The sequence below is a fragment of the Symphodus melops genome (genome assembly GCF_947650265.1).
Source record: "Symphodus melops genome assembly, chromosome: 2".
NCBI classification, from domain to species: domain Eukaryota; kingdom Metazoa; phylum Chordata; class Actinopteri; order Labriformes; family Labridae; genus Symphodus; species Symphodus melops.
In genome coordinates, this window is record NC_136692.1 from 8563376 (window position 1) to 8584511 (window position 21136).

The 21136-nt window shown below is 40.4% G+C and overlaps 2 protein-coding genes across 3 annotated transcripts; one reads left to right on the forward strand and one right to left on the reverse strand.

The window, feature by feature from the left end:
• Nucleotides 1-62: 62 nt before the first annotated feature.
• ppa2 (inorganic pyrophosphatase 2) lies at nucleotides 63-8535 on the reverse strand (the record flags this gene model as incomplete). 2 transcript variants are annotated; one of them, XM_079337171.1, is made up of 13 exons in its annotated part: nucleotides 63-582; nucleotides 680-719; nucleotides 837-906; nucleotides 994-1079; nucleotides 1242-1369; nucleotides 1994-2120; nucleotides 2226-2312; nucleotides 2599-2718; nucleotides 3169-3222; nucleotides 3312-3356; nucleotides 3622-3686; nucleotides 4539-4762; nucleotides 8438-8535. In XM_079337171.1, 13 exons carry the CDS (start codon nucleotides 8533-8535, stop codon nucleotides 560-562), a joined length of 1167 nt encoding a protein of 388 aa, XP_079193297.1. In that variant the 3' UTR covers nucleotides 63-559. The 2 variants fall into 2 exon arrangements, with proteins under 2 accessions (XP_079193297.1, XP_079193298.1); XM_079337172.1 differs by lacking the exon at nucleotides 8438-8535.
• A 160-nt stretch (nucleotides 8536-8695) lies between these two features.
• Nucleotides 8696-21074, forward strand: arhgef38 (Rho guanine nucleotide exchange factor (GEF) 38; the record flags this gene model as incomplete). Its single annotated transcript, XM_079337166.1, has 14 exons — nucleotides 8696-8912; nucleotides 12601-12788; nucleotides 13240-13357; nucleotides 13450-13597; nucleotides 13720-13737; nucleotides 13891-14090; nucleotides 15090-15223; nucleotides 15358-15462; nucleotides 15555-15674; nucleotides 16374-16748; nucleotides 16843-16980; nucleotides 17592-17793; nucleotides 19310-19608; nucleotides 20361-21074. 14 exons carry the CDS (start codon nucleotides 8696-8698, stop codon nucleotides 20541-20543), a joined length of 2445 nt encoding a protein of 814 aa, XP_079193292.1. The 3' UTR covers nucleotides 20544-21074.
• Nucleotides 21075-21136: the final 62 nt, after the last annotated feature.

Here is a 21136-nt window from a genome sequence, read left to right on the forward strand (position 1 = left end):
GATTATTGAACACATGCTATAGTTTTAAATGTGAAAACACAAATCGAATTGCATAGAGACCGTTTCACGTTCACACATTTATTTTTTTATTACCCATAATGTCTTATTTTTGTTTTTTTACAAAATGTCTTTTCTTATTGCAAGGTTATACTTATTACAGCCTCAAAAGGCAAATCATAGGCATATTAACACAAGCATTAATGTTAAACAAGAGTTGACCTGAACATGGGCCCCAGAATAACATTAACACGAACAACATTTTTCCAATTTAGAAAAGAGGTGAGCAGTTTTTGAGGGTTGACCACTTAACCTTAAATTAATGTTATCAACAATAAATGAATTTGGTCGTCAACACAAGATACATAAAACCAATCTCTGGATTCATATGGACAATGTACTAGGTATTAGCACATTGTTTTAGTTCTTGGGCGGAGAACACAGATGGCACTACATACAGCTGAGGAGTCCTTACCAAAATGTAAGTCCAGCTGTGCGCAGAAAATGCTATTGCCTCATATGCTGAAGGAGTTTTGTTGGTTTCCATTATGTCTTTAGGCCTTCACACAAAGTACCATTTGTCCACTGTATAATGAGAGATATGCAAAAACATTGTAAGCATCACAATATGTAGCACAGCTAATACACAACATCTTGTGCAGTGATTTTTTTGAGTACTTACCCTCTGGAGATACAGGGTGCGTGCTGCCAAATGTAGGAGCCTTGGATGACAAAAATGACAATCCATGTTAATCACCAGCACTGACCCAAACCGTTTCAGTTGCTATCTTGTGTCTGCTATGACTGTCGTGAAAACATCCCTATGTGGAAGTTCCTACCGATTGGACCAGACCTCTGGCCTCTTCTGAACTACAATTGAAGGGACTCTCGCAGCAGCAGGTGTTTTTGCTGAACAAATAAGAAAATAAGTTAGTGGGATGTTTTACACACACACACACACGATTTATAGTTTATTTTTTGCCTCCAACAACTTACCAGTCAATCCCTGCACCATTTGTCTTCTTCTGCACTAGTGCCCTCCAGTGCTCATGTGTGGACTTAATGATCTTAACTGCAAAGTCCTAAGAAAAGGACATCAGAAAGAAAAAAACTATTATCAAAGAGCAAAGTACGTAGGCTTATTCAGTTTTAGACTCTCAAACTGCAAAATCAAGCAACTTAAACAAGACAAACTTTCTTGTTACATGCATGTACTGTATTTGGTGCCCTAAAGGTCTCAGTACCTTGTCTTTGAATTGGCCATTAAATCCAAATTGGTTCTCAGGCTTTCCATCAGGCACCTTATATTTCCTAAACCAGTCGACAGTGGCCTCTAAATGACCAGGCCGACTCTTGCGAACATCCTCTAAGTCTGAGGATCACAAAAACAGTCAACAGAATAAGAACAATGGAGACATTTACTTGTAATGAATAAAATGTTAATCTAAATTTCATTACACTTGGTGTTAGGTATTCCTCAAATTGAAAAATGTGTTTTGACATTGTTTTATCTACTAAAGAATGGTGCAACTATTATGCAGAGATTATACAGTGTAAATATGAATTAACCTTTAAAGACTTGTATAAAACAAATTACTTTCAACACAAAAATTTCAAAGGTTTCATATCAGAGAAAAAAAGGTTATTTTACAAATCTAGTACAAGGCAAAACAAAAAATTATATACCGGTATATCTCTATATCTCTAGGGTCTTTGGGATACACACAATGTGTTGAAGAGAAATGTTGAATGTAAACAAAACAATGTTGACAATAAAAACGCTGCTTCTGCGTTTCAGCAGATTGCATTCTGAATAATTTCTGTAATTATTTAGGCTTTTATTTTGTCCGGATCACAGTCATGCCAAAATACTTATTTCTATGATTTTCATTAAGACAGGATTACTTGACATATTTCTTCATGGTAGAAACTGGATTCTTGTTAGGCACTTTCTAGATGATAAATGACAATATACTCTCCAAGCAAAAACACCCACTATTTAGGTTCATGGCATCTGCGTCCTCAGCATTGATAGCAATGACTTTCCAGTCCATTTCTCCCTCGTCAATCATAGCCAGAATGCCAAGCACTTTTACTTGGATGACTTGACCTGGAGAGCACACCTGATGAATGGACACCATTTAAGAGTCAATCAACCAAAAAGTCTACATGAAGTGTTCAAACACACTTCAAATGATGCAGTTGTCATACATGTCTAGGAGTCTTACCAGGCTGCCGATCTCACAAACGTCTATTGGATCGTTATCACCGCAACACTTTGTCTCTTCATCCGTGTGGTTCGGGTCCTCCCATGTCTTTTCCAAGGAACAGGTCAAAAGCATGCAAGTAATATAAAGGCTCTTGACAAAATTACAACTACCTGGCAAATATAACATATACATTGTATATAGATGAAATCAAGAAAACTATGCTTTAGATTACAAAGAATTGCTGTTGTTTAAAATAAAATAAGACAGTAAGGGTTCTATATGCTGCATTATTCCATAGACTAAGATCAAAATTCAGCCTCAGGATGATGGATGTAATCATAACATTTCATTATAAGAATAATTATTCACTTAGGTTCACATGTTACCTCACCTGTGGAATAGCCCCATAATTCCAAATGTAGCCTTTATGGGGAAATATGTTTGCAACATACCGAAGCTTTCCTTTCTTAATATCTTGTTTGATCGGGTTAAGCGGTTCCTTTGTTGCAATCTGAGAAATGAGGCAATTGTGAATGTAATGAGATGTCCATTTTCCAGTCTTCGAGCATACTTCATTTATTTAGTGTGAATACCACTGACAGCCTTAGCTTATCACAGGGTCACCTGTGCACTAGTGGGTGGTTTGTGGGCCCCATGTATAGAAGACATGAACATCCAAGTGGTCGGTCTAGGTTCTAAACCGACCTGTGGCTCGTTGCCTTCATATCATTCCTCAACCCTACTTCTGACTCTATCCACTGCCTATCCCTAAATTAAAAGCACAACAAGCCCCAAAATAAACCTTTAAAAACACAAACGCACATATTATCACTGAATTTAACTTTGCATATTCTTTAACATGCATCTCAGCCTTCACGACAGCTGTAATAGCAGTCGTAGTATGAATCATGTAATGAATGAATGTAATCATTATATCACACTGATACGAAGAGCCTCCTACCTCCATTTTAGCATTGGACCACCGAGGCACCTCTACCACCATGTTAAAAAGCAGCTGGAAGATCAAGACAGAGCTGAAGAGAGTACATGCTTGGTTGAAAGTTTAAAACCACCTAAACATGATGACATGTTTGAATCTGGTACCTCACTCTCATTCCGTTTCAGCTTTTTAGCTGGCACGCCATTGTCCTGTTGAGAGAAAAAAGGACACTATTAATTTAATTACTGCTGTTAACTAAAGGGAGGAACTTACTGTAACATTTATAAGCAACAAGCAACAACTTCAAGCATGAAAGAATCAGTATTACTTCATTAATCCTAGAGGGAAATTTGGTTGTTAACGTTGCTTAAAAACACAGTACACAAGTAAAGAAATTACGAAAAAAAAATAAAATACAATAAAATAAACAATAAGTACCAGGTGGAAGAAAAAGCTATGTACAAGCGCAATTACCTTTTCCTTCTCTGCGAGCAGTGGAATGTCATGAAATGGTGAGATATATTTCCCCTCTTTTGTTTCTAAGAAAAAAAAACATTGTTAGAAACAACACTGTATATAAACACGACAACAATGTCACTACAAGCAGAAATAAGCTCAAGTTGATAGTTTCCAGACTATATAATTTTACACAAAATTATCAAAACATTATAAACTTAAAGCTATGATTAATATTTAGCAAATACAACTCATTATTAAGGCTCTCTTTACAATAACCTAAGGAGGTTAACTTAAAATTATCACTTATGTTAAAGGTTTTTTTTCACAGGTTTAAGTTCATTCTTGCAAAAACAAACTTTTTGTTTGCATAAAATACAACTGAAACAGTAGTCATTACCAAAACACAGACACTTTACCCAATATAATTTAATACAGGTTAGATTCTCTAGAAGTGCTGAGATGAAAGAAATGTCTCCATTGTGACGGACATAGTTGTAGTTTAGTTAAATATTATCTGCAACATTACCTGATAGAATAGACAAACCGTATGTGTGGATGCATGTAACAGAATACAGGTGTGCCTCTTTATAACACTGCTCATGATTAGCTGTTGTCCACGTGACAAGCCAACAGGAAGTAAACGTGAGGATATCGCATACAATCGTTATCCTAGCTTTTTGCTTATGAACCGTTTCAACCTGCAAGAAACTAGGGCGTAGAAATGTGCCTATGTGACTGTGAAATGTGACTCTTAGCCAACAATGAGTGGTAAGGGGGATACTTATCAAGACAACACCTGGCTTGAAACTCAAAGGTCAAACGTTTACCTTGACCTGGTGGTCGAGCTTAGTCACGTATAACTACCCCGTTAGTCCACAACATGCAGGGGGAAACGCGCATGGTTTATCCCATGCTGTCCAGGCTTAACTTACTAAAATATATCCGGTAGTCGGGAGAATGTGGGTGTCCTCTCTCCTCCGTTTGATAGTGCATGTTTTTTCTGAAATACAACAGACGAGGCGCGGCTGCTGCTTGTGTCACGAGTTTGTTTCGAGAAGCAGAGCACGAGCCGAAAATGGTCACCAAGCAGCCCAATGAAGAGCGAAGCAGAGGTGGACTCATCGTGAGACTCTTCTTCTTCTCCTCCTCTCTGTTCCTGCTTCTGTCACACACACACACAAACACACGCTGCGCACACCAGGGAAGTGTAAAGCTAACGACAATGAACACCGCCATGGCGCCGGGTTACCCGTTCACAGGGTTTCAAAATAAAAGCCTCCATGGTTTAGTTATGCTGCAATAAAAAGTGCTTCTTGTGGACAAATATGGCTTAAACATGATAAGCCTAAACGTAATCACAGGTTAAAAGTGAAACCCAACCAAACAACTAAATATAGAAGGATACATTACTTTTACAAACAATCTACCTGTTTTTTTTTTTTTAACACAATACTAGGTAACAGCCTAGGTCATTATGACAAAAAACAGGAACAGTAAGGTATTCAAAATACTGAATACATAAAAAAAACCGACACTTAATGTTCGTAGTTCGTACATTGTACTTTATAGAAAGCACCCAGACCTTTTTTAAACAGCCTTATTGTGGTAAAATCCGTGTTACTGGTAGCTACTGCTTTCCATTTTACCTTTATGAACGTTCATCCATGTTCACAACACTTAGATCACATGCTCACTTATATCATTTGTGTAGTATTTTTGTTACAGTGCCACCCAGAGCCTTTGAAAGGAGCTCTGGTGCCACCTAGCCAATACTGTGTAATTATAATGACTAATTTATTTTTATTTCATGAAGTTAAGAACGTGGTCTCTGTTCCAACTGAATATAAGACTTAAGATCAATAATTAAGAGAATATCATTTTTGTTTGTTTTAAAGCTGCTATTTTGTTTAAATGTCTGCCTTTCCTTGCAGAAGCTGACATGGTATTTTTTTTTAGTCTTTTCTGTATAACAAGTAACATGAGCCACAGTGCTAATATTAAGCTTATGAACACGATCTAGTAACTACTATCTACTCTCATCTGCGAAACCTTGACCTTGTTCTTCAGAACAATAAAACCACATGAATGTCCCCTTGCTTTGTTTTTTTTTACAACCTGAAGTTAATGGATTTTGTTCTGAATCACTCTACAATACATCATGAGATCAAAGTCCACATGTATCCATTGTGCATTGAACAAACACCCAACCCAGCCACTTTAAAGTGTCTCTTTGACTGTTGTATAGGTTGGTCACTGTTAAAACAAATGACACATCACCAGCCATAAAACACGCTGCGTTATCAAAATCTAATGGAGCATACCTGTCTTTGGTACAGTTGCTAAGGGGCTTTGATTTTGCTGGCACAATACACTTTGTGTTTCTGTAAACAGGACCATAGTATTGGTCAAGGTCAAAGTACTATGACTTGATAGTAAAAGAAAATGATCTTGGTCATTGTAAACTTCAAAGAGGAGTACAATGTTTATTCAATCACGACTAACCTCTGCACATTTCAGACAATCTGTGCGTTTCCCCCAAAAAAGCATGTCCCTTCCTTCAATTAATGTCCAAGTGACCAGAACCAAAACATTCAACCACGATTCCCCCCCCCCACACACTCATGGAGCCCAAGTGGCCAGCAGTAAAAGTCTGCTAAACCCAGTCTCAGGCAATAATGTTTTCCTCAACAGACGGCGGTTAACAGTTTCCTTCAAAAAATTTTTTTTAAAAAGCGTCATTTTGATGCTTTGTCCAACCTAACAAGGTTTGAAGTAAAGTTCTGTTTAAATCCGCTTTTTATGACTTCATTTTTGAAAAAATCTCGAGTTTGATTGTTTAACATTATGTAGGTGAATAAAGTCTTTTAAAAACGTGCTTATAATAAATAGTGCATGTCAGACTTGTGTATTTTTTTATTCTTTGTGTTTTATGTGGAATAAGGTCAGAGGTTGTCTCATACTGTTTGAAAGAATAAGGGAAAACAATAATAACTGAACAGGCGTGTGGTAGTGGTGTAGTACTTGAAATTGGTCCTTTAAAGGTCTCGTCTTGGAATCAAAAGCATTTTTTCTTGGCCTTATTTCAGATTCAGACTGGGCGGACTCCGGATTTTAAATCAAGACGAGTCAAGACCACCAATGACAGACAACTGTCCGCGTCATTAGTGTGATAAGAACGAAAAGCCTCTTTCTTTAATTTATTTGTAGTTTGATTTTTATCCCCCAGTTACGACTGCAATCTTCCCGGTGTTACAGTCTAAGGGCGCCCTCCCACCAGTCAATCCGAACCGTGCCTGAGCACACTTCACACTTCACCCCTAAAGTCCAGTTTGTTTGACTACTGTGAGCGCTCCAATCTGTGCTTGAGCAAGGTACTCTTCCTTGGCGATGGCATGCTTGGAAGCGGTATGCTTCGGCAGAGTACAGTTCATGCACCAGTGTGGCATTTGTGAAGAATTTTTCCTGCCATTGAGCCTCCGGTAGATAATTTAATAATGCTGCACCACCTACAGGGCATTTTTATGACTTTTTCCTTTTTAATTTAGAGGCACACGGGGGAGTAGTTGATTATCATACAATTAATGGTTAACTATTTTGACTGATTCATTCTGTGGCTCGAGCTAGAACTTGCAAGCTGTCCGAGGACATTTTTAAAGGACGTCTGTGCCTTTCTGTCAAATTTAAATACCTGAATTCTAATTGAAAATAATTTCACTTGAATAGAATAATTGTTGATTGAAGATCATTAAGAAGGGAGCACATTTCCCGTTCAGCAGGTTACAACGAGGCCTGCCCTGACTTAAATGATGTCACATGGGGCCCTTTCGGGCCAAAACAATGAACAGGAGATAAGATTGTGTACCCACTTGCATGTTTGTATAGATCATGAAATTCAGCACGGTTTACTTTTCAAAGTTCACTTGATTACGCAATGCTGCTGTCATTGACGTCTGATATGTTTGAACACAATTTATCTCTGCTTGTTTAACGCAGTTTGTGTTCTCGGGGTTTTTTTTTTTTTCCTGAGCGATGATGAGGACAAAGATGTTAACAGGGAAACTTGTGAGACTAATGACACAGAGTCTTGTGACCTGATAAAAGTGAGTCACGAGCAACTCTCTAGTCTAATATAAAGTTAAACAGGTGTGGTATGAGGACACAGCAGAGTGATCTAAAAGACACAATGGGAGCCATCACTACCTGCGCTTCAATGGGGAGGAAATGCATCCATTTATTGTTCTGCAGTATCTGGTTGCAATGAGCAGAAATCATTGTTGCGTGTTGATGAATTACCTGCCTGACCAGATTTCAGTGTCAAGTTGTGGGTTGAGACAATACTCAGGAAATAATTTGAACATCACAATAGAAACAACAGGAGGATTTTTTCATGGTTTAAATCTAAAATACAACCTCTGTTGTTCCAGATCCACATTTGACTAAAACCCTGACACAGTCATCACACAGACTTAAATGCAGCAGTGTGGGGTAAGAACGGAGTCTTTGCACAGTTGGTGATGTAGACTGTTAGAAAATAAAGCTTCTGAGGTAAAAGGCCCCCAGTACAGGCCTTCAGCTAATTACAACTTGACTTGTGGTGAACAACCAGACATGTATTTAAATGTTGTTTTTCAAGTTAATTTATCCCTATCTAAAGAAACAAAAACTTCCTTGTGTGATTTACAGCACCCAGCCAATTTACATAAATACTTCCCTTTAAATATAAGCCACATCATGACAGTCCTCTGTGAACACTATGTGGATTTTATTCAAAGGATATTAAGTTTCATTATGAGCCCGAAAAACTTGCAGAAATGTGTTGTTCTATACTTACTCCAACAAAGGAGGGAAAGTACTTCTCATCACTTTCTCTCCCTGGAGAAGAATAAAGGGCAGCAGAAGAGAAGAGAGGCGTGTCCACACAGCTCTCATGACAGGTCGACAAGGGGAGGGGCTAGATTACCTGAGCAGGCAGTCAGTGCACAGTGGAAATTACACCTGTTGCACTTCCCAGGCTCTCTCTCTCTCTCTCTTCCCCTTTTCTCTCCCCTTCGTTTGGCCTGTAAGCACCTGAGCGCTGACGGCCTTTGCCATGGATCCGAACGAGGCCTGCGGGAGTGAGAAGGAGAAGGAAAAAGAGAAGGACAAAGTGATCAAGAGGAGGAACCGGCCGGTGTTCCTGCGATACCTGGAGAGGAGAAAGACGGACACTATTGTAGCCGATGACAAGGCCAAAGGGGACGTCAACCTGGGGACGCTGGTGAGGAGGAGTCAGTCTGACAAGACGGAGTACAGCGCTAAACTTAAAGGTACGCCGAACAGCTAATGACCTCTCCAGGGGTCAAAACTATGGCAACAATCTATGCACACGTGAGCCAACACTCTCGTCTAAAAGATCTCTCTCAACTATTTACAATGCAAACTTCCTGATAATACACTTTCTAGCAGAACTCAAAATGAATACATCCAGCAGAGAGGGGACTGTAGAGCAGAATGTAAGGCTGGAGGGCAACAATTCTCCACACACATACCTAGAGTGTGCACAACTCGATGGCTCTGGATACCGGGCACCTGTTGTGTTACTATGTGTTGAGCAGGAGATATTCCCACAGGGATGAAGCCACATATGCAAACTGTGCTCCAAACTCAGGCGCAGAGGAGTGGCTTTACAGTGTTCCAGAGCAGCTGGTAAACAAGGCCTCAAGGAAAGAGTGTCGATAATCATTCAAAGATTCCATTTCAGGGGAACGTCTGTCACTTTTTGAGACCGATTGTTTTATAATAAATCTTAATTTGGGTCATCTGCAGTGTTTGACCCAGAGAGAAAGAATCAGTCAGAAGGTGTGTGCTGTGTTTAAAAAAAATAAAATAAATAAGAGAACCTTAATCCAGCTTTATGCTGCCTCATTACTCCTGCACATCTATTCTTTTCACACACACACACACACACACACACACACATCCACATTTTTTCTTTTTAAAACTTGCCTCACCTGTCCTTAGAGTGCAGTCAGTGACTCGGAATGCTGCACTTCAGGCAAAAGGGCTTACATCACTGTGTCAGCATGGGGAACTATGAAAGAGTGAAGCATGAAGGATTTCCTGTGCCACTTGTTTCCTTTACTGTGAATGCGACCCATGATCTGGACTGAATGAGTGGAGCCTGGGTTAAAACAGACAATTAAAGCCTTACTGATCAATTGGTGCTGAACTGATAAGAAAGCTTTCTCTCTCACACACACACACACTTGTGTCAGCAGCCTTTTTGTTTACTTGCAATAGAGACTCTCTCCATGTCCTTGTACTTTCTGTTTTCTTCGGCCTGCATCATGACAGGCGGAGTTGTCAAAAAAAACAACGTTGTGTTTTCAGTAAACCAATCCCCTCCCACCCCCCCGTTTGACTTCAGCCTCACACCTGACTAGCAGTATTACATATTTACTGTGGTATTACCATTGCAAATATTGACAGGAGCGATGACTTCATCGAAAGAGGAAACATGTGAGCCTGTGCTCGACAATCACTTCTCATCTGCTTGTCAGACAGGTTGGTCGAGCCTCAGAGCCATGACTACAGGACAACAATTGTGTGCATCTATTTTCAGTACATATATAAAACAGGCAATCATTTACTAGTACAACACTTACGTAACGGAGCAAAGGGAAGGCAAATATTCCTTGGACTTAGCTCAATCAATACAAATTTTGGCACGTCTGTTTTTTTTTGTTTCAGATAACCTTTTAAGAGGAGAAAACGTTGAATAATTCAGACTTCCTCAACACACTATATCCACTAAACAATACAATAGCAGAGTTGTACATTGTTCAGTATATTATATGTAATCATCTATTTTTAATCTATTGCTTCTGAAGCATCAAGTGTGTTTTCATTTGGTTGTCCTTGTGACGATAAAGACACTTTGCTTCTGAGGGATTTTTCGCTGGGTGAAAAAGACAAACGCATCGTTTTTCTTCAATGCGACACATGATCCACCGAGCCTTGTGTTCGGTCGCAGGCCGCCTGTTGGGATCACTTTCAGTGAGCTGCACAGTGAAAAGCCCTGTATCCGCTTTCATGGGAACTCCTGTGCCTTTAACCATAACTCACCAAATGAAATGTTAACAAAAAGAAGGAATCAGCACAGCTTCGAAATCTGCTGGCGACACTCACCAGGCTTAAAAACCTTTTCTTTTCTTTTTTTTTTTCAATCTCTGAGAATATGCCAGAAAGAAAAGATCTGTCAGGCCAGTTTCAAACTTTTACTAAGTATTTAAAGTGACAATGAGAATCTTTAAATAACTTCTCTCATTAAGACTTTGTACTGAAAGACCCACGTGACACTTGGATATACTTTGAAACATGACACTGACACTTCTCTAAAACACCATTAACACTAAAGTCTACCTCTGTATGTAGCCATAGTGTCAAATGTTCGGGGAAGATGTTGGGGGGGATGATTCCAAAGCTTCACCAGACTCAGTGCACAGATTGTGTCTGTGTATTATCAGGCATTGACAAGTGAATCAAAAACTGCTGAAGGAACAGACTCGTGGCCACACAGATCAAGTATCACGTCGCCCATACTCCCAGGTTAAAAACTACTTTGTTCAAACCAGGAGGAGATGATTCACCTTTTGCGGGTGTTCATTCAAATCTTGTATCTCAGGATGGAAGAATCGTCTCCAGTGTAAATGAAAGCAGGGTTGGTTTGCAAGCAGGAAAGGATCCGATCTTTGCTGCAGTCAGCCATGTGTGAACAAAATCTGCACAATGTTCTCATTCATGACGGTAACGCACGCCGGCTGGAAACACATGGGCCAGTGTGCTCAGCTTCAGCGAGAGACAGCTGAATGTTACTGTAGCGCTAGTAATGTTTCCTTTAGGTGCAATTAAAGCCTCAGCAAACTGTCACCCTGTTTTTCTCCAGTACCAAAATCAAAGGGTGAGGTTAAGGGTTAAAGCAAGGCCAATCATCAATACTGTAACTACAGCTGGAGAGCTACCTGCATAGAAACTCAGAATGCTTTGGTATTATTTGGTATACTTTGACCTTGCTGAACTTGATCTGTTTTACATGCTCTCTCTGTGTGTGTGTGTGTGTGTGCCTGGTGAGATTACTAGCAGAGGTGGGTGTGGTAAAGTTGTCCGTATGTGTATACATCAATGTGTGTTTGTATGTAATCCTGTGCGAATGTTTGTTTGTGTGTGATGTCGCGAGTGTCTCTGTGTGTGTTTATCATTCTGATCCCTCAAAACACACACACACACACACACACACACACACACACACACACACACACACACACACACACACGTCTGAGCAGATGGAATGCCCGAGCACGCTGAAGCATTACATCAGCAGCACGATTAGTTCCGTAACCTGACACGGGACTCGCAGCTCTGCCTCCCCTCCTCGTCTGCCCCGCCAGAGAAGGAAGCGGTGTGAAGCGTCGATTAGGCGGCAAAGGAAGCATCCCTCTTCAGTGAACAGACACTCTCGCCTGCCATGCAAAGCAAAGAGCAGCCAGAGAGTGATTAGGTAGCAGAGCAATAAAAAAAAAAGAAGAAGCAAGCCTGACTGGCATGTTAAGTGAGGCCTTTTGGCGCTTCTGTCAAAGTAATTAGATTACCGTGAAATATGGTGATCTGAATGGCTGCTCGGGCGTCAGCTGAATATGTTAGAGGAGATGTAGGTTTCTCCAAGCGTGCAGAAACCCACCAGGCCTGGATGTTTACCAGCGATTTTCGAAAATGCATATCTGCAGCAAATAGCTTCAAATGCTGGCAAAAGAAGTTATTTTGAAATTGGAGATTTAAAGCAAATGTAGTCGCTCTCGAATCATCATCACTTGTCTATGTACTCGAATTACCTTCATGACTCTTTTCACAAACACCTGTGAGTTCCACAGAAAAACAAAAACGTGACTGGCCAACTAAAATCCACACCTGAGCCGGTGCTCATTTTCTAATGATTCGACATTGTCATCGATTTCTCAGAGAAAATGACACCACATGACCTGTCCACGCCGCCGCCCTCGCCAGCGCTGGACCCAGAGGAGATCCGATTGAGGAAGATGAAGCGCAGGGCAAAGGTGATTCAGGAGCTGGTGCAGACTGAGAAAGACTTCCTCCTCGATCTGGAGCTGTGCATCAGGGAGGTGGTCCAGCCTCTGCGAAATGTGCAGGTACAAACTTCTCAGGTTCAAGAACGAAGCCTCTGCGCAGGCTAAATATGGGAGATGTCTAAACATAGACTTGTCTTAAAAGGCTACAACAGAAAAAAGCAACAAGTTAACAGTTCATTCACAGAAAACTTACAGTAAGTCAATTTCTCCTCAGTGCTTGGTGCTTAATCGATTTTATCATTAAATCGTATTTGTAGAAAATAAGGATTTTAAAAACTGAAAATCTAGATTTTCTCCTTCAGTCCCCTCGAGTTAACGTCCCCTCAACTTCACTTCCTATGTGACTGAAGTTGCTCTGCCTCTTCTGTACCTTCACTCTACTCTGAAAGTGCCCAGTGTCCTTTTAGGACACGTTTACAGCTTGCACTGTAACCCCTAAAGAGAAACTCAGGCTACTTTAATTCTCATTCAGATGGCTTTTACTGAGACATATCCTTAACTTTCGCTGTAGGCAGTGGATGTGGACAGGTTGTTCACCAACATGGAGACAGTGTGTGAGGTATCCGCAGCGCTCCTTCACAGACTGCACGAGGCCATGGCGGACCCTGACCCAGAAGCTGTCGTTATAGGTAAATGCCATTTTAACTCCAGTCCAGTTTTATTATCTGTTGCCATTCATGGCTTCCGGTTTGATGCGTGACAAAGTATATCATGTCTATAGGAGATGTATTCATCCAGGCCAAGGCAGCTATAGAAGATGTCTATAAGATTTACTGTTACCATCATGACGATGCACACACGTCACTCAAATCCTACGAGAAAGAGGACGAAATAAAGCAACATTTCACCACCTGTGTACTGGCCCTGAAGTAAGTCATGTCACTTCCTCTGAATTCTACAGAAAGCATTCATAACATGTAACTTCCCTCATGTTTTAAAGCACATGCTTATCTTTATGGTGATTGTTTTTTTCTTTCGTTTTTAATCACAGGAAAATCTACGATCAAGAGTAAGTAGCAACCTTTGATTTTTTTTTAACTAAATAGAAAAAAATAGTTTGTTTTTGTGTTGAATTCTCAGGTTTTGTTTGTTTTTGTGGCCATGCTTGCTGAATATGAGTTTTTGATAATAGGCCGCTGTCTTACACAATCATTTGAAACAGGGGGAAACCAAACTTGCTGGACATGGGTTCACTGATCATCAAACCGGTCCAGAGGGTTATGAAGTACCCGCTCCTCCTCAGGGAGCTGTGGCAGGCGACACCTGAAAGCCACCCTGACTATCAGCCTCTGCAGGAGGCCTACACTGCTGCCAGGATCATCAATGTCAACATCAACGAGTTCAAGAGGCGCAAGGATATAGGTGACATTTCATTGACACCAAAAACATTAAAAAAATAAAAATAAAAAACAGTAGGGGCTGGAGGGAGATGTGGAGGGGGCAGGATTGTTGTGCCAGTGGTAATGACTTTGAACAGCTTAAACAACCACAAACAACAACTCCACTGTGGATTTATAAAGTACTTCTTGAGTTAAATGTTTTTTGATAATGATGTATCTTACTTTATAATGGAGACAGTCAGCACTAAATTAGCTACTCCTGCTTGCTCGTAGCCAGCCCCTTGTTTGTTTTAGCTATAAGCCTAGCACAAACGGGTAACTTAGCATACTTTCTGCTATCTGCTAACGAGTCTGATGCATGTACTTACAGTAATAATGCCATTTTTCAGACGGTCGTCGCCTCCATATTCTCCACGTGATTACAAAAAAAGTGTTAACATGAATGTGTTCCCATTGCTGGATTGTGCAGTTCATGTTTGTCTCGTTTACTAGCTTAACAAACTTAAATGCCCATTCTCTGTCGATAAACAATTTAACAAGCTCGATATGATATCTGTAACTCGTGAAAAGTTACGTTTACACTATACAAACAAACAATTCATTCAAGGCCACGTGCCAACCCTTAACGCAGCACAGGTAAACGTCATTGTTATTCGCGCCGCGGAGACGTCATTACGTCATTACGTGAATACAAATATTACAGTCTGTTAATAAAAAAAAACATGATTTTAGTGAAGAACATTTTCTATATGGAAGCATCTAAATAACAACGCAAACTTTATCACGTGGGCCTAAATAAAATATATAACTTTATATTTATAAGCTGTATTACTTTTTTTTCTCTTTACTACGTATTTCTTTCTCCACCTTTTCAAACATAAAGGATTTTGTTAGTTTATCAGTGCTGTCTATTAATAAAATGTGTAGTTCTCTGTTTCATTCATATATGCTGTCTATCTATGTTATTATAACCTATAGATTGATAATTATGTCTCCTTTTTTTCATATTCTTCACTCTCAGTTATGAAGTATAAGCGAGTGGAAGATGAAGGCACTTTGAGGGGAAAACTACACAAGTTCAATATCCACTCCATCCGGAAGAAGGGAGACAGATTCGCTGGCTATCTTAAGATACTCACTGGAGTTGAGCCACAGGTAAATAAATGGGTAACAAACAAAAACAAAGAAGTTAAATCTACTCTTACTGAAATTCATAGCTGCTTTTATCTTCATTTTTTTGTCATCATTTATTTTTTACATTTTGCAATAATTCTTTTTTTTGTCTTTAGGTGAGGGATGAAGCATTTGATAGAGAAGAGAAGCTGTTTAGGAGTCTGGAGAAGGCTGTGAGGCTGCTGGTCAAGAACGTTCAATGTTACCTGCAGCATATTCAGGTAAGTGTATATTACTGTTTCCTGCTATTGTGAGTGTTGCTGTTTTCATTTTGGTCATCTTTATGGGCCTTTTTTAACGTCTGATTTTGCAGGAGATGGTCTCTGTAGCTGTTCAGAATGTGGACGACATGGAGAATATTGTCAAGGATCCAAACAAAAATGGCTCAAATGGCTCATCGCACAGTAATGGAAACGACCCCTATAAGCACTTTGTAAGTGTGGCTGCTTTTGCACTAGTATGCTGTTTTAGGGAGTAAAAACAGCTTTGCTGTCAAGGTTTTACTACTCTCCTCCATGAGGCTTTTGTCTTTCCTGCTCCTACATGACAACACGTTTACCCTCCAGCCTTGAGTCATCCATTGCTTTGCCAGTAGCTTCCAGTCTTCTGTCCGTTGCATTCATTCTCTTCTATGCCTCTAACCTTCCTAGTAGCTCCTCAAATAACTCTGCTCTCTCTTACACTCCTCTCTCTGTTAATGCACTGAAATAACCACACCTTGAAAAATAAGAGTCTCATATATCAGCTTTTGATTGAAGTCTGTCTTCCAAAAAAAAGTGTGGATGCATGAGCCCTGAGAAGAAAAGAAAATTAGATGCATTTGTATTAATTATGAGGGATTCAACTCTGTCTGCTGTAATTAAATCCTCACAGTAAGCAACAGATGGAAGCTTGTAACAGTTTAATCAAATAACAAAAAGGTGACTTTATGTATTTGATGACTCAATTAAATTGATCACATTTTGATATAATAGCACAAATCTGTTTGTGTGCTTCAGCCTTTTTGTGAGCGGAGCAATATTACTCTCATTTGTTTGCATGCAAATGAAGCTGCATCACCTCTGTTGTTGATTTCATGCGTTTAAGGTTCATGTTAAGGTGCATCTTTTCTGTTTCTCCTGTCTTCTCTCAGAAAGTCAGCCTGGAGCGCCTGGTCCTCGCCCCCCTCCTCTCCCTGCACGGCATGTTCACAGCCCCACAGAAGCTCATCCAGAAGCGTTACGACAAATTGCTAGATTACTGCAGTCGCCTGGAACGCTCTTCTTCTTTTTCATCCTCCTCCTCTCCATCTTCCTCTTCTTCCTCTCCCTCACTGGTGTCAGAAGACCCGTCTGGTCCCGCCAAGAGGGACTACGAAGCTCTTAATGCCCTCCTATTGGAGGAGTTGCAGAGGTTCAACATGGCCGCCTATGCTATCCTCACCAACTGTGTGGTTTATTTAGTGGCCTTGCTCAGAGGGCTGATGGAAAAAATACTACTGGGAGCCCCCTCTGTGCAGCAGTTACCAGTGAGACTCCCAGACATGCATCACATTATTAGACACAGTCTATTTTTAGTCTTTTTGATATTGAAACTAGAAAGTTCTATTTTTATCTTTGCAGGCTCCTTTGTCTAACATTGCTGAAGTACAGAACAGCATCATGGAGAAGCTCAACAATCTTGCTTTTGTGAAGGATAATGCTCAGAAACTGATGGAGCGCAAAGTCAGCTTTGAGCGACAACGAGACAAGAAAACAGCGGTAAGAACTTCAAAAAAATAATTTAGAGTATAGAGGACATGTCTATTAGAATCAGTGTCACATTTTTGGCCGTAGAAGCACACTGCTAGGACTGGAGTCCAAGACAAATTTCCCTAATGGATAAAGTGTATGGTACTGTTTGGTATCATATTATACGTATTGTAATAGGGTTTACACGTAAAGATTGTATAGGTATTTTGGTATAAAACAATGAACCTGGAAAAAAAGAAAAGAAATAGAAAGCTAGTTAACAGCTGCAAACCTCAGTCTGGAAACTTAAATTGACTAAAGACAAAATTATACCCTGAAATCTGTTTCCAATTCCAGGTTGGTTGAGTAAATAGCTCTTTGACTCGAGGTCACATCGTTTCCTCAGAGTATTTTAAAACCTTTAAACCAATTCAAAGCGACCAAGCCATCAAAGGCAGACACTGACACAGACACTGTGATTTAAACTTGGCAAAGCTGCACCAGGACTCTCCTGAGAATGCTATTGTACTGTATATCTATGTTTGTCATACATAAATGTACACCACCTATAAAATGTTCCCACACACCAGACCCACTTCACACACTTCCACTAACCATTTTTTTGCTTTGTCGTCCTCCAGATGCCAGAGGTGCAACATCAAACCGAGGAGCAGCGCGCCCGGCTGCTGGCAGAACACCCACTTAGCCGTCTGTATCAGCTGAAGAGGAAGTGTAATGGCTGCCAAGAGCAGGACCTCAGTCTGCTGGAGGGGGAGCTGGTAGCCCTGCTGGAGGACACAGACCCACTGGGCAGCAGCAGCCGCTGGCTGGTTCACACTGGAGGCAAGTGTGTGTGTGTGTGCGTGTCAGGGTGCTTTCAGTTAAGACACACGAGGTGAATTATGTTATCACAATAGATCATCTGCAGGTATAGCTCTCCTTTATTGCACATTCCTCACTAAATACACCTGCATTTGTTAGAAGACTGAGGCTGTATAGACGCACCAAACTTAACTTTCCTTCACCGTCGAGTCAACACACAAGAATCAGTCCCAGGAGCTCTTGTGATGTCATGGTTGCTGAATTTTTTTTTTCGCCTGCCTCTGGAGATGGTTGCCTGACAACAAGGCCAACATAGCCTGTCTCCATCTCCCCTCCACGCTTCGCAGAGGCTACGGAGTTCCTGATATCTTGTTTGGAACAAACCACTGCACGCTGTAAGCAGTGTTACTTAGAGTACAAAGCTTCTCCCTACGGGTATTTGCCTCCGAAACAAGGACGTGGAGACACTGCCTGTTTGCACGCCTCTCTATACTCTGCAATAACAACTTATTTTTTTATGAGCTCTAGCAAAAAAAAAAAAGTGTGTATGTGTTTTGGTGTGCACAGTATAATCTTCACAGACTTTTCCTCTGGGATGACATACATTCCCAGGACGTTGTTGTTCATTCTGCAGTTGATATCAACACTGGCTCATATTTACACATGGCTTTGTTACTTGTATGGCTTTAAGTCTGCTCGGACTCATGGTTCAAGTCATTTAATACAAGACATGTAGTCCCTTTCTTTAGTCCAGAGATGATGCCTATTTACGTTCATGAAGCTGCTTTTTGAGTGACTCAGGTAAATGTTTTATGAAGGAGACATTGCCTTTCTTTGAGACTTAAAGATTTAAAGGGCCAGCTCACTCAATTGAAAAAACAGAATCTCCCAGTGTTGTTGTCTTCCACTGACTTGTCTCATCCAAAGACATATGAATGGACTTTTGATGGAAGGCCAGCAACTGCTTAGATCCCCAGGCCAATAGGGGGCTGCAGAAGACTGACAACCTTTAAAGGGGCCACATCTGACACCACTCTCTTATTGCCCTGCTTCGCATCTCATGCATTACTCCTGTGAAAACCAAAGTCTGTCAATGAAAATCACTGAAGAAAAAGGAAGAGGAATGATCTGTCTGGGAGTGAAGAGTGTTGGAACGAAGGTAGATATAGTGTTGCTTGGAGGGTCCCCTGATTATTTTTTGCCTGGGACCCCAATAGACTCTAGTCTAGAATAACCCATTGGTGGACAATATGTTTTGAGGACTATCAAGAAGAACTTAGACATTTTTTACCAAAAAGAATATCTGTGATGATTTCTTACTTCATTATTTAAGTGTTTGGAGCAACACCAACAAGAGTTTAATTATACCATAAGTGTAAGACATTAAAATATGCTGATCCCAAAACTATCTGCATTGCTTAATAACACAAGAAAACAAGTGGAATTAAAAAGCAATTCAATTTGGCAAAAGCCATCCTTTAAAAATGGACTCAGCTGTCTGACATTTTCACAAACTGTCCTTCTGTGTCACGCGTAGGTACACAGGGCTACGTGTACTCCACATTCCTGAAGCAGTACAACCCTCTGAGGGACTCCATGCGGGCAGGCCAGATGGTCAGAGAGCAGCAGCCGCAGCAGCAGCAGCAGCAGCAGCAGCCTGTTATGGTGGACGAGGACTTTGACGACATCAGCCTGTTTGTGTCAGGCAGTGGCAGCAGCAGTCTGCGCAGCTTCAACCTAAACAACACTGACAGCAGCTCGACCCTCTCAGGGCTACAGGGGGAGCACGAGAGTCCAGAAGAAGTAGAGGAATCAGTGGATGGTGACACTCAGCAGGTGTGTGTTTCTTATACTATGTTGAACATTGACATATTCTGCAGGGTTGGGGATTGGGGGGGGGGGGGGGGGGTGGATAGAAAGACATACCAGCTTTAGAAGTACATGCCAAATGTGCATGTGAGCAAGTGCAGTGAACATGTTTGCAATGTCAACTTCATCTAAATGTAAAAAAACCAATTATACACCATTAAATATAATCAATTCATCCTGTCAAGCAACGCCGCTTTTACTGCACTTCCAAAAGGCTTTCTTGTGTCTCCGAGATGTGATAGATTGAGTAACGGTGCTCTTTCTAGATTGTTGTGAAAAGTATTGGGGTGAGAACTTGAGAAAACCATCAAGGTCATGTCATGTCTTCATCTGCTTTGACTAACGTGCCTCTAATCTTCTTACTGCACGCCACCATAGGTCTCACAACAGGAAATACTGACATGGTCAATAGATTCAACCATTAAAAAAAAACAAAAAAAACTGGCTGTGACTGTTTCTCTCATCTAAAAGCTGATAAACAGTGCCACCTGCTGGATTCAGCACATGGTACATGATGTGAACGTCTGCTTTGTAGATTTTGAATAGGATAAGAAATGTATAATGAAAAAAAAAAAATAAAAAAAAAAGGTCTGTCAAGTTTGTTTTCACTAAAACTAACAAAACAAAAAAGCACTTTACTATTACCATTCAACATTTTAAGCATTAGGATTATTTTTGCACCCGATTACATCTATGTAACTTTCTGCCTCTTTCCACAGTTTTATGCCGTTTATGCATTTCAAGCACGCTGTGACCAGGAGCTGACCTTGCAGGAGTACCAGCATGTTCGCATCCTCCAGTTCTCTGACCTGGGCGGCAACAAGGACTGGTGGTTAGCCGAGGCTAACGGACAGAAGGGATACGTCCCTGCCAATTACCTTGGCAGGATGTCCTATGCATAAATATTGAATCATAGGATATCCAGAAACGCAAAACCAATAACACCCACAAACCAACCTGCAACATCAAACAGACCTGAGACATCTTAGACTCGTCATTGAAGTAATCCTGATTGTAACTCGTGACATTTCTGTATGTTTGTTTTTATGTTTGTTTTTTAAGCAAGTCTTGCACTAGGTATCGCTACATGTTTTAAAATCCCTTTATACCAAAAGTGTTAAAATCTGTTTAGCCTTCAGACAGAACCCGGACAGCTCACCACTTGGACTTAATAATCTGTGATGAATAGAAATAATGTTTGTACAACACAGGGCACTGTGCCGAGCACTTTTTGTACTTCAGTGTTGTTTGTATCAAATAATGAAGTGGCGTCTAAATGAAGTGAATTTTATATGTGAAGTAATTTACAGAAAATCTAAGTGAGATGATCAACACTTTAAGTACATTTTTGTAAATGTGAAATGAAGAAATCTATGTCATTTATATTTTATCAATCATGTGAAGAATAAACCGAATCCAGGATGTATTCTCAACGTGTCTCACAGGAAATATTGTTTTTTATTCAATAACACCACTCGCTACTTAGTCAATGCTG